General features: G+C 42.2%; 1 protein-coding gene across 1 annotated transcript; it reads left to right on the top strand.

Moving 5' to 3' along the window:
• The first annotated feature begins 8,389 nt into the window (after nt 1-8,389).
• Nucleotides 8,390-17,336, top strand: LOC121698817 (protein FAM171B). Its single transcript, XM_042081230.1, has 8 exons — nt 8,390-8,772; nt 10,026-10,259; nt 11,426-11,518; nt 11,653-11,805; nt 12,799-12,975; nt 13,657-13,773; nt 14,057-14,180; nt 15,287-17,336. The coding sequence occupies exons 1-8, from the start codon at nt 8,562-8,564 to the stop codon at nt 16,542-16,544; spliced, it is 2,367 nt and encodes a 788-aa protein (XP_041937164.1). The 5' UTR covers nt 8,390-8,561; the 3' UTR covers nt 16,545-17,336.
• The last annotated feature ends 55 nt before the right edge of the window (nt 17,337-17,391 follow it).

Genomic DNA, 17,391 nt, shown 5'->3' with positions numbered 1-17,391 from the left:
TGTATATAAAACTACTGTCAGAGTTTAGTCTATGTGTCCATTTCTGACACAGATGACAGGGCCTAAGCTGCTGTAGGCTTGTTGCTCATGAAATCCCTAATGGACAAATATCAGGATAGACGAAAATACCTAACAATTCCTCAGGGGGGAAGACCAGCAGTGCAAGCTCAACGCCATGGGACCTTTGCTGGCCATGGAGTAACCATGGCAAACAGCATTAGGGCAAGGCACCATGACGTGCCACTGGGTTGAATGTATTGCTGGGCTTGCATCTGGGATATGTGAACTGGAAGGGTTTCCAAAGAAAGTGTTTAATTCAAACATGTTTTATGTAGAACTTTTATAGCTAAATATCTGCTGAGTGGATGTTCACAGCTCTGCTGTCGTTCAAACAGAGCCAAGTGTACAGTATGTCTCTCTCTCTCTCCCTCTAACAAACACACACACACACACACACACACAAAACAGATCGTTTTTATCTGCTTTGTTGGCATGTCAAGGTTGTTGTTGTTGGAACATGAATAAAACTATTCACCCTCATGGTCCCCTGATGTCCATCACACACACATACTGTACACACACACACGCCCTTAGTTTGTCACTCTCCCATCTGTCACCCAGCACAACAGAAATCATTGTCCTTTTGGACAAAGATCAGAAAGACAAATTAAAACAACAAATTCCCAAAGACAGAACTGAAACCAGTTGCAATAATTCCACTAAATCACATATGAACAAACATTTGCTCCACCATCCAATTAACCATGACTTTAACCATCACCAGAGCAGCAACTAGAAAGTTCAAATGACAGCCTGAATACTGGGAAACACAGAAAAACTAAACAGTAAATGGCAGGAAAAACTGACATTTGCCCAGAAAGGACCAAATACGTCCTGAGAAAGATATGACCTCTTCTTCAGCATTGTCTTTATCTTTATTTACTCGGCTTACGCTTTTATCCAAAGCAACTTACAGATGTCAACTAATCGCAGGGCCAGACTCCCTGGAGTAACTCGGGGTTAAGTGCCTTGCTCAAGGGCACAACGGTGACAGCTGCGATTCAAACTCTGTGCCGAATGCTGTGGCTACTGCAGACCAATTGGTGTTACATTTGCTAGCAGACTGCAATAGGTATCAGGTAGTTAGGCTACACACAGTCTTGTAGTGTCCTCTTACTCGTTACAAATACATGAAGCCATATAGAGATTATTCTACACTGACAGAAATCAAACAAAGAAACATTCAAAATACAACAAAAATACAAACAGGATTAAGGAGTAGGCTGGTACAGTTACATCATCGAATTACAAAATGTTATCAGTTACTGTCACAAAGAAAAACAATTAAATTACAATGACCAATCAAAATACATTAAAATATTTAGGGAAATTTGAAAGGTTAACAAATATGAAGATTCCTCATATAGTTTGTTTCCATTGATGCCAAACTGACCGGCTAACAATATCTGCCAATAAAGCCCTACAGAGTCACTACTTTCAGATGTCTTAGCAACAAGCTCTTCAAAAGCGGTGGTACGGTGGCGTTCGCCTTTTGTCATGGACATGACAAGTCACCTACAGTAATGAACACACTTCCGTGCTTCTATTTGTCAACGCTTGCTGGAGACAGAAACCCTGCAGTCCTGTATTTTTCCATGATTATTGCTGCATGGCCTGCACAAATGTCTGAACCTCAATCGGTAGAAGAAAGGAGCCAGCAGGAGCCAGCACTATAGGATGCATTCCCAGGAGGTACAGATATACTGGACATATACTGGAAAGAGAAAAACATTTTTCACTGTAAATCACTTTGGAGAATAGTTTTGCTAGATATATAAAATCCAAATGTATTCTTTGTCTACAAGCAGTTCCTCTTAAAAACAATTAAAAAAATAAATGAGCAGAGATATCTACCTCCAAGCAGAATATGTGGCATTAGCTTCTCCATGTGCACTAAAAGTGACCATAAAAAGGGTGAGTTAGCACATTCTGATAGAAGCTTGTGTTGCAGTCCCCAAAGCCAAGCTACAGGGATAGTTGTTTTAGGGTTTTGTATCAAACTCTGTTTTGAGCTCAGTTTTAGGAGTGGTGTGCAGTTCCTGACTACTAAATAGACACCAAAAGCTAGGATTTTAAATGGTCTACATCAGTTTTGTGAACAGCATATTTCAGATTTAGCCCTGTTCATGCCAATATGTAATTTTATTTTTCCGACACCATTAGAAACATTATTGATTGCCATTCTCTGAAAAATTCTCCCTGTTTTGTGGTCTGAGAGACAGTTCTTGTAGCACTTTCATCCAGTTTGAAATAATACATTTCCTTGCAGAATTAGTGTCAGGAAGCTATTGATTGATTGGTATTCATACTAAATCTGCCATATGCCTAATGAACTAGACCTACAGTACTCTTTCTTTTCACTAGTGCAGTCAGCCACTCAGTTTTCCTCCTGCAGTGTGGCTCTGCATGGGCTAATGCTTGCGGATCACCTGAGTGTCTCTGGTGTCCACAGAACAACGCAAGAACAGCACATATTTAACAGTCAGGTCACTCTGTGGAGCTCTCTTTGGCTACAAGGTTTCGCCTTCAGTACAATTATTTTCACATACTCTGCTCTCTCCACAGGTCACAGTTGTTGGTGTGGAAAAAAAGACAGACATTTTGTGTTGTTGTGTGCCATGGCATGGATATTCAATGAGCAGGGCCAGTGAGGTTAATTTGTTTTATCTGCTCCAGTTCTGTCCAATATAATTCTGCCAATATTTTGTATTCATAGTCATGCTTACATACTGTAGGTGCTCAAGAGAATCAGATTTCATACAATGAAAAAGAAGTGATTTTTTTATGGAAATAGCATGTTGATACCAATAACATGAAACCACACATGCATGTTTAATTAAATTTAAATTATAATTAATTAAAGGAATATTCAATAAACACATATTCTTGTGTTGATGTGGCTGGTGATGTACTTCATCAATTATTAACACTTAAAATGAAAAATAAAGATTCAGAAAATCATATTAAAATCTCTGAATCACTGAGGCCTCCATCAGTGCATTGTACATGAGTGAGTGAAAGCACTTTAGCAATCACTGACTGAATGGAAAACTTCAGAGGGTGGCATCCTCCTAGGGATCTAAATTAGTCTGGTGTTTTCATAGTGTCATTTGTCGCCATGAAGAAGACATTGGTGGCTTAGATGTTGACAACATTTCACTGACATGTCCTGAAAAACATTCTTGTCTGCACTGCAAGCTGAAGTTTTTAAGGAAAGTATTCACGATCAGTCTCATCATGCAGTGTCCACTGTTCTCTGGTAAGTATTATTGTTTCAGGCACTGTTACATCATTCCTTTTTTCTTATCATGCCTCTAAATCATATGAAAGTAAACAGCTTTCAAATATTAGTAATACTTTCCACTTTAGCAATACAGCCTAGGGTGCTGTGTAGCTCTGCATTGCGAAAGCAGTTTTTCAAATTCAACAAGGTTTGTCTAGATAAAACAATATCAGCTGAGCTTTGAGACTTCACTGGTCTCTTTGCACTTTCTAAGCAAATATAGGTTAACACTGAAACTGCTGCTAAAAACTTCTGGGTTTGCTCTGAGGTAAGTCATGTATGCTGTTGTCATTTACAGCCTGCATGTTCACAACACGTCATCCCTTCTCCTTCATGATGCTTTTCAGGGGTATTGTGATGCTGTATGAACATAGGCCTCCCAGGGCCAAAAACTCGGCAATCCTATATGAGCCTTTCAACTGCTTAAACAAACATGTGTGTTTTAAATGCATTTCAGGTGGCACAGAAAAACAACATTGAGCTAATGGTAACTTGGGGAGAAACAGATATTTTAAAAATTATTTTTAAAGTCATTCTGAAGAGCATTACGCTAAAGTCCGATTCATTTTCATTTCAAAGTATCTGCGTTTCAACCAGAAATAATCTGGGAACAGATAGAATGGGTCTATACAGTATGTTCTGTTTCCATGGCCGACTTTAGTACAGTATAGCTGAGCTTTACTGGGATGTGCGCAGTTGTATAAAGTATCCGAAAACTACACTTGAGTAGAGGTACAGATATTTGATCAGAAAATGACTTAAGTAAAAGTACAAGCATACTTAAGTACAAGTCTTAATGTATCTATATTTACAGTACTTAGTATATCATCATTCATTGCTTAGTATGTCATCATTCATTGCTGGGTCCTGTGGTGACATCAGGTCAGAAAATCCTGGAGTTGCAAATATCTAACATGCTGAATGGAAACTCTGGCTTTTGTTTTCATTTGAACATTATTTTAGCCTACTTTCTACTTGCTGCTAAAGAAAATGTAGTGAAGTAAAAGTATACATTTAATTTTGAAAATGTAGTAAAGTAAAAGTTAAAGTAGGAACAAAAATAAAAACTCAAGTAAAATAAAGTACAGATACTCTGCATTCATACTTAAGTATTGTACTTAAGTATTTCTTCTTAGTTACTTTACATCTCTGGCTGTGCGTTTTGTTGGGCTCTGACTCCTCACCAGGTGGCTGATCAGAACTAATCACAGCCATTATCACACCATCTGTTTGACTTCCTTGGATGTTTTCTTTCACTTCCTCAACAGGGGGGAACTAATCACTTTGACAAAGTTTAATGTGTATATGCAAGGTGTTGACCGAGACAAATAACAATGCATATTGCCTGAGACAAAAAAAAAACAGGCTTTAAAAGTAAAGATTATCACAGCACACTGGTATAATACTACTACAGATGGTTTATTTAGAGCAAACAGCACGTTTCTCTGTCAGCTTCTTCAGGTTCACTCTCTCTCAACAACAGGATAAAAATAGGATCTGTTGTCTAAAGGAAGATCATCTTTTGTCCCTAAAACAGCAGCCATTTGTGTGGTTAGCTGAGTGAAGTAAATCAGTGCAGAAAAAAGAAACCAGTTGAAAGAACAAAAAGCGTACAAACAAAGTGAAATTTTGACTCTGTGGGTAAGTTGGTAGAGAAAGACGAGTGCATAAGTGAAATTATGCATTGTAATGACAAGTATTCAGCCCAGCTGCTTGGAAATAATGTAATTAGTTGCAGAGAACCACTTCTGACATCTTTATTGAAAGACTCTTTGTTTATCGTCCACATACACTCTGAAAAGGGGCTGTCACACTTTGTGGTATGGCATCTCCAGAATAAACAAAATAAATAAATAAACTCATTCAACAAAATCATTCATAAGTTCCAGGACCAGGCCCAAAGATGTTATTTATCAATTCTTGAGTTTAATCAAACTCACATGTTTCAGATGCATTAAGAACACACATATATAGAGAGAGAGAGAGAGAGAGAGAGACATACATTTTAATTTCATTTAAATTTCCATTACATGAATCTCGACACAAATTACCTGAAGGCAGACTGGTGCCAGCATCTATCATGAAAGAGCAGCTGTAACCTGTAGCTGTGAATTGCACGAGGAACAACGGACAAACAACCTGCCACATCGACTGAGTGCTTGGAGAGACAGAAATAGATGTCCTACTATAGCTGTCTCTCATCCTCTGAACATCACAAGGCTGTCCAATTTGTTCATTTCCCAGATGCTTTTAGACAGGTGCATTTCCTGGCCACTGTTGGACTCCTTATTGAAGAATGCATTTTTTCTTTGCTGCTTTTGTTATTGTTGTTATCATTTGTTCACAGAAAAGGCCATGTTGGTGGCGGTGGGTAGCCTATTGACATGCACTGTGAAAAGAATCAGCATTTTTTTTCTAAATGCCATCCACAGCATCTTCAATACTGTGCTTCTTTAGAATAGAATAGAATAGAATAGAATAGGTCTTTGTTGTCATTGTCATAGGTACAATGAAATTTAAAGTGCTCTCCAGTCAGTGCATCATTCATTGAGTCTATAAAAATATAATTTATAGTAATAATTTATAGTAATAATTTACAGTAGTTTTACTATATATAATATAAATAGAAACATATAACAGCATTAGCAGCATACATAAACACAGAGTCATTGCATAAAAAACAGTATGAACACCCATAATGTTCCTTATGGGTGTCCTTTAATGTTCTGGGCTTTTTCGAGACAACAGGAACTGTGTAGTTCTTCCAGTGTGAGGAGAGGGCAGCCGATGATCTTTGGGGCAATGTTGATGATCTTCTGGAGCGCTTTCTTTTGAGCAGCTGTGCAGCTGGTGTACCATATGCACATGCAGTATGTTAGTATGTTCTCAATGGAGGCACGGTAAAAGGACACCAGCAGTCTTTGTGTGATGTTATTCCTCCTGAGTATTCTCTCTCTGTTGGGACATTTTTCAGCAGCTCAAAGGTGTTCACGCTCCAGGATAGGCTCTCCTCGATGTGGATTCCCAGGAAGCAGAAGTTTGTCACCCTCTCCATACAGTCCCAGTTGATGATTAAAGGCACACTATGCAAGATTTTCACCTTAACGAAGCCAATTTGATGGTAAACGAACTTGTAATAGATGAATCGTTCACCTAGCATATAGCTATACAGCATAGACGTAGTGATTCCCTACCGAGAAAACCAGCCATGCAATTTCCAAGAGCGGCACCCCGACAAATCTTGCGAGAATCGTGAAACATTACCTTGTCAGTAGATATATCTCTTTGGAGTTTTTGCCTGTTGTTAATCCTTCACCTCCACAACAAAAGCATTTGCATTGTGTACAGGGGGGATAAGTTGTGAGAAGTTTGCTATTTACAATAGCGGACACATAAATACATTGCTCACTTGCCAAAAATACCTATTCTGCATAGCATACCTTTAATGGTGGGATCTCTGTTTTCTTTCTCCTGTAGTCTATGATGAGTTCTTTGGTCTTTGAGGTGTTGAGGAGCAGGTTGTCGGCCCTGCACCATGTTGACAGCCGCTCCACCTCATGTCTGTAGGCAGACCCCACCAGCCCCCCCCCCCCCCCCCAGAAAATCAAAAATTGGTCGCACTCCAAAAAAATCTTTTTTTCTTGCTGATTTATTTCATTATCAACAAGGGTAAATGAAACCCCCCAACCCACAAACTTCACCATGGTGTTGCTGTGATGGACAGGGGAGCAGTCGTGTGTAGAGGTAGTAGAGCAAGGGACTCAGAACACAGCCCTTTTCCTTGAGGAAGTGGAAGTGAATAGCCCATTGTAACAACTGTGTGCTGAAAGGACTCTGTAGGGATTCTCAAGCCTGGCCATTTATTCATCACCTCCTGCTGAAAATCCGGGATTGATTGTTATTGTTAAGATTTCCACATTGGCTGTTTGAGTGTTTAACAGGTTTGCCAGTGCTCCATCGTGGATAGACATAGGACAGGAAGAGGAGGAGACATATTATTCCTTTTGAAAGCAATATTTTAAACAGCAAGTGCTCAACTCTCTCTCTCTCTCTCTCTCTCTCTCTCTGTTTCTCTCAGAGCATAACTGTGTGCACATGTGTGTGGGGTTCAGGTCAGTCATGGACAAAATAGCTGGATGGATTGATGGATGGATGGATGGATGGATAGATGGATGGCATGCAGTATATCAGTCACATGTCTTTAATTGTGTGCATACTCTTCATGATTCATTGTTTTGTCCTTGACTCTGGCTGTAGGCCTATGGTATTTCCCATTTCTATGAGGACTGGCTTTGCTCAACATGTGTTCACAAGACCCATACTTATCTGCATTGATAGCTGGCCTGATACATTCCTTTTTTGACATTCATCAACCATATTTGACTGATGACAGCAAGTCAGCATATCATTAAATTACTTTCCGTAATAAATGAGATTTATTTTCGGATTTTTTTTTTAAATTTGGCATATCAACCAGTCATTGGAGTAATAGGCTACAACATCTGTGGCAGTTCATTGTTTTGCGAGTAATTAGCTGATGTCAGTCATGGAGTCGCACCTACTCACATGATTAAATTAATTCTTCATGGCGCACACACTTTACATATCATATGGTCTATGCCGGGTTGGTTATGTGTAAGAAAGAAAGAAAGAAAGAAAGATAATGATTTTAGCACAGTGTAGACCGGTTTGGCAGGTGCACATCGCCATCTTCTGGCGTCAATGACTGTGCTTTTATTTCGAGAAGCCTTATTTCTGTATCTCTCAGCTTTTCTCTGTAGATAAAGCTAAGCTAATGTTTTGGTTATCACACAGTCAGTGGAACGGTTCTTCTGTCATATATAATAATGATTCCCTCGTGTAGCAGTCGCTCATAAACTCGTTTGATTTGACACAATTACGCATAGGCAGCGCTGCTAGGTGATTGAATCCAATCTGTAGAGGGATATTTAATTGATGCGATTATCTATACGTGCCACCAGATGGCGGGCTAGCACCAGATGATGTAATTCGCACCCCTCCTTCCCATGCAAGTGAAAGCAACCAGGCACAACAGTGGTGACGCCGCTGCTGATTACCATGCGTGATTCACGTCGACCCCAGCCACGTTGGAGCATCATGATGCTGGATCTCCCGAAGAATTAAACGACGACAAACATTTCCAGTTCTCCGTCTCATTTCGTGCAGTTATGTCTCAGTGGCACTGCTTTATTGCGCGATGCCAGAGCTCTCAGCTTACCTGCTCCTCTCGGTTTTGTTGATATCCTTCGAGGATGGGTACGTGAACAGGGCGGAGGGTGGTTTGGTCTCCCCTGGCCCTACCCCGCCGTTGGAGGACAATGCCAGCGCCGCTGGTACAGATGGATCCGTCAGTAGACAGACGCTCCAGCCTCAAGAACATCAAGTTCATACGTCGCCCCTTGTCCCAGGTTAGAGCACAAAACGTTATTTTTTAGCTTGTTTCTTAGCTTGTTTTCTTTTTCCTTAATGTGACCGTTTTCAATGGTCTGGACACTATCGCTCTTGAATCGTGTGTTTGCTTGTAATGGGGAAACCTCCAAACGTAGCTCTCTCTCCCATAGCCTACAACAATAACAAAGGGCTTTTGACCACAGAAGATGACAGAAGCCTTCTTTACCTAGCGATATGCTCCTTTGTCTCATAGGAACATAATGCGTTTATTAACGCAGGTGTTTAATAATATTCAAAACATGTCTGGTATTATATAGCCTACTTAAACATAGGCCTACCTTTAAAATTACCCGAAATAAATAATTAAAAGATGGCAGCATGCTTTTGCCTCGACTAGGCCTCTACCAGTAACGTGGTCTCCGCTTATCTGTAAATATACAGACATAATTAGTCTGTAGTGAAATGGATTTGAGCTTTATTATCAGGGATTATTGTATTTATCACTGGCAAATGGCATATTGTCTGTAATCCCGTCATATCAGCAAACCTATGCTCCCCCATTGGTCAGTCACATTCTTAGGCACAATGTTATGAGTGTCTTAAAACGGCTTACAAAATTAAATGGATAATTTGCTTTTATTTCATTGAACTTCTTACTGTCATTATTGTTTATAGATGTATTGTTGACCCATAAATAAAACATAGGCCTAATGGTAGGCCACGAGATTTGTCAGGGGCATTATTATAAGACATTCATAACATAAACAAAAATGTCACTTCCAGGATAAGGGGTTTTCCAACACAAGGATGTGAATTGTAGGCTACATGAAAGAATTACATGAAAGGTATACAAACTGTATCTGTGTGCTGCTGGCACCCTAGCACAAAAAATTCTGGCATCTGGCTGTCTGTGGCACTTTGATCTATTTTTAAACTCCCTGCCTGTGCTGAGAATCTCTGGTTTCATTACTATTTCATGTTCAGAGAAAGGTTATCGCGGGATTTTCCCGGGCACCTGACAAACATGGCTGTCCCTGTTGGGATGGTAACCCTACTGTGCTGTGTTTGAAACCTATCTCTTGTTGAGACAGTCCCATCCACAGTAGGCTACCTGATTCAAATAAGCATTTTCATCATGACTGCATCAGACAAACAAACAAACAAAATGATTTAACAAAAACAGAAAAGCAGGGTCAAGTTTGGATCATACTCCACTTGTAACCGTGGCAACAACCCCCACCCCACCCCTATCATCTGACTTGGCTTACAGCACCTCCTCTAGCCCTGAGAGTTTGGGTGAAGGATGCATCCAGCCAGCGTTTCATCGGAGGTGCGTCGGTGGAGGTGTTTGTGAACGGCACGCAGGCAGTCAGCGCCGTGACGCAGGACAATGGCGAGGTGCTGCTCCGGGTGCCCTACGCCCTGGGTCAGACCCTCAGCATTGTGGCTAGCATGGATGGCTACGTCCACAAGCAGCTACCCTGGAAGACCACCAAGATGCCCAGTAAGTACAGCAGAGGATTAAAGTCTGGGTCCATCGTAGTAAAGTTGTCACCAGCAGATTGGAACACATCTTTAAATTATAAATATTTACATTGAATTCATGTTCATGGGGCAAGTAATAGCGTTGTATTATATTGACATATAATAGGCTTCATGTGGAAGTGATCAAGGCTTTAAGAGTATAATACCATCCTAAAGTTTATTGTGAGCATTAATAGTGCAGCTCTCCCACACGTACTATTCTCTTATGGACATAATTTCCTGGAGTATATTCAGTAGGTCATCCATCATTAGTCCAAGTCCAAGTGCAATTGGCAGTGTTGCTGTCACTGAGTGTCTGACAGAGAGAGTGTGTGTGCTGAGACACCCCTTTGTCATTGTAAGTTATGTGACACAGAAACACAGATGTCTTGGCTACTGATGCTGATTTAGATTAAATTGTAATTGCTTTGCACGTTAACACCACCCCCCTCTCCTCTTCTCAAGGCTCAGAAGCTTTTCTGGCCAAAGTCCTTGGAATGAAGTGCTAAGACGAGTCCCAGCAATAATCTCTATAAGAGCCATTGATTTCCTGCCAAATGGACCATCTTGCGTGTCTCTATGAGCCTTATGTAGAGAATGAATTAAGGATTAAAGGCAATTGTGTATTTATGGGATCAATATATATATTTATTTCATGCATTGTTTCTTGGTCTGACTCAATCAATATCCCCCCGGAAATACAGTTGCATGTGATTTCAGGTTGTCCATGAACCTAGACCTTTCAATTATTTATGTACTACTGGGATTGTGGTTCTCTAGGGGTGTGTCCCTCATAGCATGTGCTTTCCTATTGGGTGTCCAAGGCAGACAGCGTAGGCTCTGTTTGGTGTGGGAGAGCAGGGAGATGAGGCATGGGAGTGCCTGTGGAGGGGTCCCAAATTCCTACTCAACATCCCCACCAAGTGTTGCTCTTATGCAACTGATCTCACACACCATCCAAATGTTTTTCTTGATTTTTGCTTGAACCCAAAAGCCTCAGTTTTTAATATAGCTAAAACTTGGTAAAACAAGTATAAATGTGTTTCTTGTTGCATTTTATATAGACTTTGATACTTTATTACCATTTAATTGTCATTTTGTTGCTGGGATATACAGTATGTGTCATGTTATGGTTTTTCATTTCAGTATTCTCCTCTGTGACTCTGGCTCTGCTTCCACAAACCCAAGGCAACATCTGGCTTTTTGATGACTCTGTGCTGATCACCCAGAAAACATCTGGTATGTCATCAAGTATAAACCTACAAAAATATAAATATCCAAACTCATTGTTTGGTGTAGCATAACAGTAGTGCCATATCTGTTGTATTAAAGAAAGAGAGGCATGTGTTGTGTGGTCCTCCTGTGTCTTGTAGAGTACACATCCCAGCCCAGTGTACAGTTCCCCAAAAGCCTGCTGGAGCTTCCGGACAACACCAATATCTCCATGGTTACAGCCTATCTGACGGTGCCACCCATTGACAAGGATTGCCACCTGTGCACAACCGGTCTCCTTAGCAACCGTTCAGGTATGGGCATACTGAGACTTACTGGGCACACATGTACACTCCACAGGAGTGCAGTTAAATGTAAATCAACTGACAGATGTTCAATTTTCTCATTAAAAAGGTGCAAGTGATGGTCCAAACGCCAAATAGGCACAGAAAGATCAACATGAAAGAGTAATTAAATACAAGCACAGACATGAGTTATAGACCTATCACTATTACTAGTCCAGACAAATGTTATAGTAATTTGGTCCATGAAGACTGTCTGTTCTCAAAGTCAGCATCTTTTTATGTAATGAGTAAGAAAAACACTATTATATAAAATATTTAAGGATATATCATAGGAAATTAGCCTCACGTTGACATACTCTTGAACAGATGCCAGTTCTGAAATGATACACTGCATCACACCATGCATGTAAGAAGTAGGAAGAGTAACTGTTAACTTTAGGCAAGTATTTTTAAGATTGTGGTTAAATTCAGTGTTGGCTACCACATACCAGCATATCGCAAGTTAAGGGAGTCTATTTCTAAACAAATGGTCCTTTAATAAGGGGCATATGTGGTATTAAAATAGTAACTTGAAGAGATTTTGGTTTCTCAAAAGCCCAGTGCTTGTTCATGAAGCCTGAGAAGGCAGCGTGACAGCAGGATCCCAGTAGTCATTAGTATCGGTCAACAGCTCCAGCATTTCAGGTTGGCAAGCAGCCCCACTCAGGCCTCTCTCTGATGGAGTGTTGATTGGAGGTGTGTGTGTGTGTGCGTGTGTGTGCGCGTGTGTGTGCGTGTGTGTGCGTGTGTGTGTGTGTGTGTGTGTGTAGGGGATGGGCGTGAGCTCTGAGTTGGCCCTGAGCACTTACAATGGTCAGGTCAAGAAAACTGATCACCACTTCACCAGTGTTGTTACAGCTGGAGTCCTCTCTCCTCACAGTGTTGAGTTTCCGTATCTTGGTGTGGCAGCTAGAGTAAGGTGTGACAACTTGACGTGATTCAAATATCACACGTTTTCCTCAGGCTTCAGGAGCGTTAGGCTCAGTCCAGTGGCCGGTCTCAGCACCCAGCTTCTGGCCGATGGGAAAGAGCTTCCTGTCAGTGGACCGGTCAAGATCACCGTGCCTTTGCCCCACAGCGCTGCCGCCTACTGGCGGGCATCTGACTCCATACCCGCATGGGCATTTGACAGGAAGACAGGTGAGGAGGGAGATTGTCCTCACAAGAGAACATTGTTTTACTTTTTCTGTTCCTGTTTTACCATGTGGTCATATACAGGAGCTAGACAAAATAATAGAAGCACCAGGTTAGATAAACTGCAGTCTCTGTCACTCAGTGTTGCCTTCCGTCCTGAGATAGGCTTCCCAGAGAACGTTTTTTTCCTTATTTTTGGTATACCAGCACTTAAGACACAGTCTTAATAAATCTCCAGTTTTTGTGTCTGAGGCCTCAGTCATTCGTGCTCCAGAATTGCAAAAAATGTCTTGGTTATAACATTAAGAACAGGATGCCTGAAATTCATAAGATTTATTTACCATTGGGACATAATTTATTTGCAGAAACATCTGCAGAGTTTGAGAGATCACTGATTTCCTTTTTTTCTGTCAAACCCCTGTAAATAACACCAAAACCACCAAAAATACCACCAAAACCAGAATTAAGACTCAGTTGGGTTTACCTTGAGAGGCATTAAGGCTTTCTTATCCAGTTTCAGAATTGTTCTTTGTTGACTTCGCCCTCATAACTTTGCCTGTATAAAGCTCTCATACTGTACATTTTCAACACCGCCACATCATCTCCAACCAGGGTGAAGTCAACAAAGGCTGTAGTGTAATTTTAACATGAAGTGCTGACATTAACAGAGACATTCCTCTCCTTCAGGCACCTGGCTGAATAAAGGTTTGGGGACGGTGAAGAGAGATGGGGATGCTCTCATCTGGACGTACGTGGCATCTCACCTCGGGGACTGGCTCGTTGCCCCCATACCCGCCTTCCACGGTGAGTCCAACTCCTGACCACTCTTGGGTAGTGTGGTCAACAGCAGCCTGTGTAAATCAGACGATTTACTGTTATGCTCCTTCTGCTTTGCTTCTTCACAATACCTAAGAGAGATGAACAATATAATACCCTTTATTATATTGTTTCCACACAGCTGCCTGCCTTCGCCTCTAGGGGGCACTGTGCTTGTGCGTTTTTTTCTTTTTTTTAGTACTGTTTTTCAGTACTGTTCTCTCACCACTTGACTGCCCAGTAACTGGATTTTTGTTTGGGGAAAATCTAGGTTACATGGGCCATGGGGCGCCCTCTCTGGACATCTCATATCACACGTACCTCCTAATGGGCAGCCTGGGAGGAACGCTGCTCATAGCCATTGGGTTTTTGTCCGTGATCTTGTGTCACTGTAGGTAAGGTAGCACTCCTGACTCATTCGCACACCTCATTGTTTACGTCATGTGACCTATGAAATTCTGCAATTACTGTCTGTACGTTTTTTGCATGTTCTGATTGCTGCTCAAAAACATGTTTTTATGCCTCTGTGGCTGCGATAGCCATGGCCGGAAGCGTGTTTTCGGGTTGTCCATCTGTACATCTGTTTGTTTCTCCAACCCGATCTCGTGAATGTGATATCTCAAGAACGCCTTGAGGCACGTGCTTCAAATTTGATTTGATTTTGGAGGTCAAAGGTCAAACTTCAAGGTCATTGTGACCATGAAAGTCTCATTTTTGTGAATGTCATATCTCAAGAATGCCTTGAGGCACATGCTTTAAATTTAGTATGAATATGTATTTTTTAAGATGAACTGATTCGATTCCTTTCAACTCAACCTAATTCTGGTTGAGGCATTCCATTTTGACAATTTTCATTAGTTTACTAATGCTTTCATGTTATGTACTTACGCTAACCTCATGTTACTAATTTAATTACGACATAGTCTCTGTTTTGATCATGTAGTGTGATGCAGTGTGATCAATCAGCAGAGGACCTGTAATGGAAGGCCCTTTCAGGCCTGCCAGTGGCCCAGTTATTCTAAATATGGCCTCCATGGCGTAACCTGACTCTCGCCAGATGAATTTCATTCTGCTTAGCTCCGCCTAGCTTCACTCACATCCACATCTGGGACCTCTTCCATTGAGAGTGATTTCTGCACCAGATTTTATGGTAGAGCCAATCAGGACGCAGGGCGGGAGTTTCATAGATGTGACATAGCGTAGAAGCGACTGTGAAACTGTTATCAGCATCACGGGTTGGCTTCGATGTGAGTGGTTGAAGTAGCACGTCAATAGATGACGGACAAGTGGCTTATTCAATCATATGCAAGCATTTTTTGATTAGGCCCAGCCTTCTGAAGCAACACTCCAATGGATTGGTCCCAGATGGATGAGTGGAGCTAAGCGGAACGAAATTCATCTGGCGAGAGTCAGGTTATCCATGGCGTGCATCTCATGTACTAGTACGTCATACATGGTTTTCTCACAGAACTTGTGATTCTAACTATAACTTCCTCTGCAGACATTCTGCACGGGGTAGAGTGAGGAGGCGGAGTTCCGCCCGTGTGATCCTTCAGAAAGACCAGACCACATCCACCAGCTGCGATGGAGAAGACGACGAGTATCCCCACGATGACCGCACCTTCTCGCTGGCCACCATGGCACAGCGGAATGCCTCGACAACCCCCCGACATCAAGCCAACTACAACATCTATGTGGAGGATGTCGGCCGCTCGTTTAAACTGTACGAGAATGTGGGCAGCGCGGGAGCGACCGAGGGCAACAAGTCGCCGATGCCGTCGGTCTACGTTAACAGTGAGGAGGTGGCGAGGCTGAGGGAGATGTCTGACCAGAACCGACCGGCCCAGGGCGCTGGCGAGAATATGATGTTCAAGGACAAGCTGTTCCACATTTACAACCAGCCTGTAGCCCTTGTCCCAGCACCAGAGCTCTTCGCTAGCCATCCGCCGCCAACATCCCAGGCTGAGCCTTCAGGCTGCCGATCGGCCACATTCCCCAGGAATGGGATGGAGCATGGGCCGCAGTCAGAGCGCAATTTGAAGGACAGCTTCACCCAGACACTCCCCAAAAATGCTACGCAGGACAGTGACGAACAGCCAGTCTCGGAGGGCGCAATCCAGGGTGCAGCCATCAACCCTGGAGTCTGGGGCCGCTATAGCCACCTCCTGGAGTCTGTCTCCGTGCCGGGAACTCTGAACGAAGCAGTGGGGATGGGCCCCTTCCGAGCCGAGCTCCAGGGTATCTCAGAACAGACCCTGGTGGAGCTCTCCAAAGCCAAGCCGTCACCACACCCGCCCAGAGCCTGGTTTGTCTCTCTAGATGGCAAGCCTGCCGCCTCAGTGCGTCATTCAGTCATCGAGATCCAGGGCCGACACAGGCCCGGCAGCAGCAACGACACCAGCTTGGACTCGGGGGTGGACATGAATGAGCACCAGCAACCTCTCCTGAAAATGGAGCGCGAGGGGCCCTCTTTCCCAGCTATGCCCAGAGCAGGTGGGCCTGCGAGCCAAGAGGAGCCCGACCTGAGCAGCAGCGAAATCGGAAGTCCCGAGGATGGAGCCCTGAGGCACACCTTGGAAAGTAGCAACGCAGCCATGCCGTTCAGCAGCATCTCAGAGGAGAGGGACGTGGGCGACACGTCAAGCGAGTCCAGGGGCACCCCGCCACCCCGACGGCCTAGAAAGGTCCGAGACAAGGGTAGACCAGACAAAAAGAGTGGTCGTCATGTACGTGAGGAAAGGCCACAAATGAAACGCTAGCCTGAGCTAAAATTCTGCCAAGCTCCAAAAGAAACCAGGCTTTTGCCATCTGTGTAAAAGCATCTGTTTGTCATCAGTCTGCCATATTATGTCACATGGCATTAGGAAATATATCTCAAACAATATGACCAAATTTACTATTTCTACATGCTTTTTGGGAAGCATGTTTATTAAATGTGAAATGATTAAAAGGTTGAGGAAAAAAAATGCTTTTATTCATGACATTGGTTTGATGTTTCTGACAGATGTGGTTCCATTACTTTCTTCTCTTAATGCTGTTGTTATAAGAAAGCACACCCTAACCATAGCTGCTTTTTTCTACAGTTTAAAGCTAGCCGTGCAGATGAACCAGTTGCAACATGGTACATTTGCACAAAGTAAATCCAGACACAGAACATATTTATATCCAAAAGCACATCAAAGGCAGGAACACATGAAAGTCAACTTTGCATGAATCACAAAGCATTGATTTACCACAGCAAAGTAAGGGAATGGGGTGAAATCTTTTTACAATGGCACTTAACAAGTTGTTTTTACTAAGCTGATTGCTGTCCTGTAAGATTTATTTTGTCATTGGCGACTGTTTTGATGGTTATTGCATCGTTCTAAACAGATTTCCAAATGTGCTCAGCTAGACTTGTTCTAGAACCAGCTGTGATGTTTTGCCTTTTGGTCTGTCAGAGATTTTAAAGACATTTTTGTAAAAGTCTCTTTGTGCGATAATAACAACATTTAAGCTACTGGTAGGATAGTTGCAGGAATAGTTTGTGCCAAATTTAGATTACCACTACTCTAGCGCCATATTAAAATAAAATAAAAATAATAAAAAAATTATGAAGCAGTGTAG

The sequence above is a fragment of the Alosa sapidissima genome, chromosome 23 (genome assembly GCF_018492685.1).
Source record: "Alosa sapidissima isolate fAloSap1 chromosome 23, fAloSap1.pri, whole genome shotgun sequence".
In the NCBI taxonomy this organism is placed as follows: Eukaryota; Metazoa; Chordata; class Actinopteri; order Clupeiformes; family Clupeidae; genus Alosa; species Alosa sapidissima.
Note: the sequence above shows the minus strand (reverse complement) of the source record. Positions and strands in the feature narration are given on the sequence as shown.

Coding starts and splice junctions, on each gene's coding strand:
- LOC121698817 (XM_042081230.1), top strand. CDS start 8,562: ATGCCAGAGCTCTCAGCTTACCTGCTCCTCTCGGTTTTGTTGATATCC. Junction 10,260..11,425: donor GAAGACCACCAAGATGCCCA/GTAAGTACAGCA, acceptor TTTTCATTTCAG/TATTCTCCTCTGTGACTCTG. Junction 11,806..12,798: donor TCTCCTTAGCAACCGTTCAG/GTATGGGCATAC, acceptor CGTTTTCCTCAG/GCTTCAGGAGCGTTAGGCTC.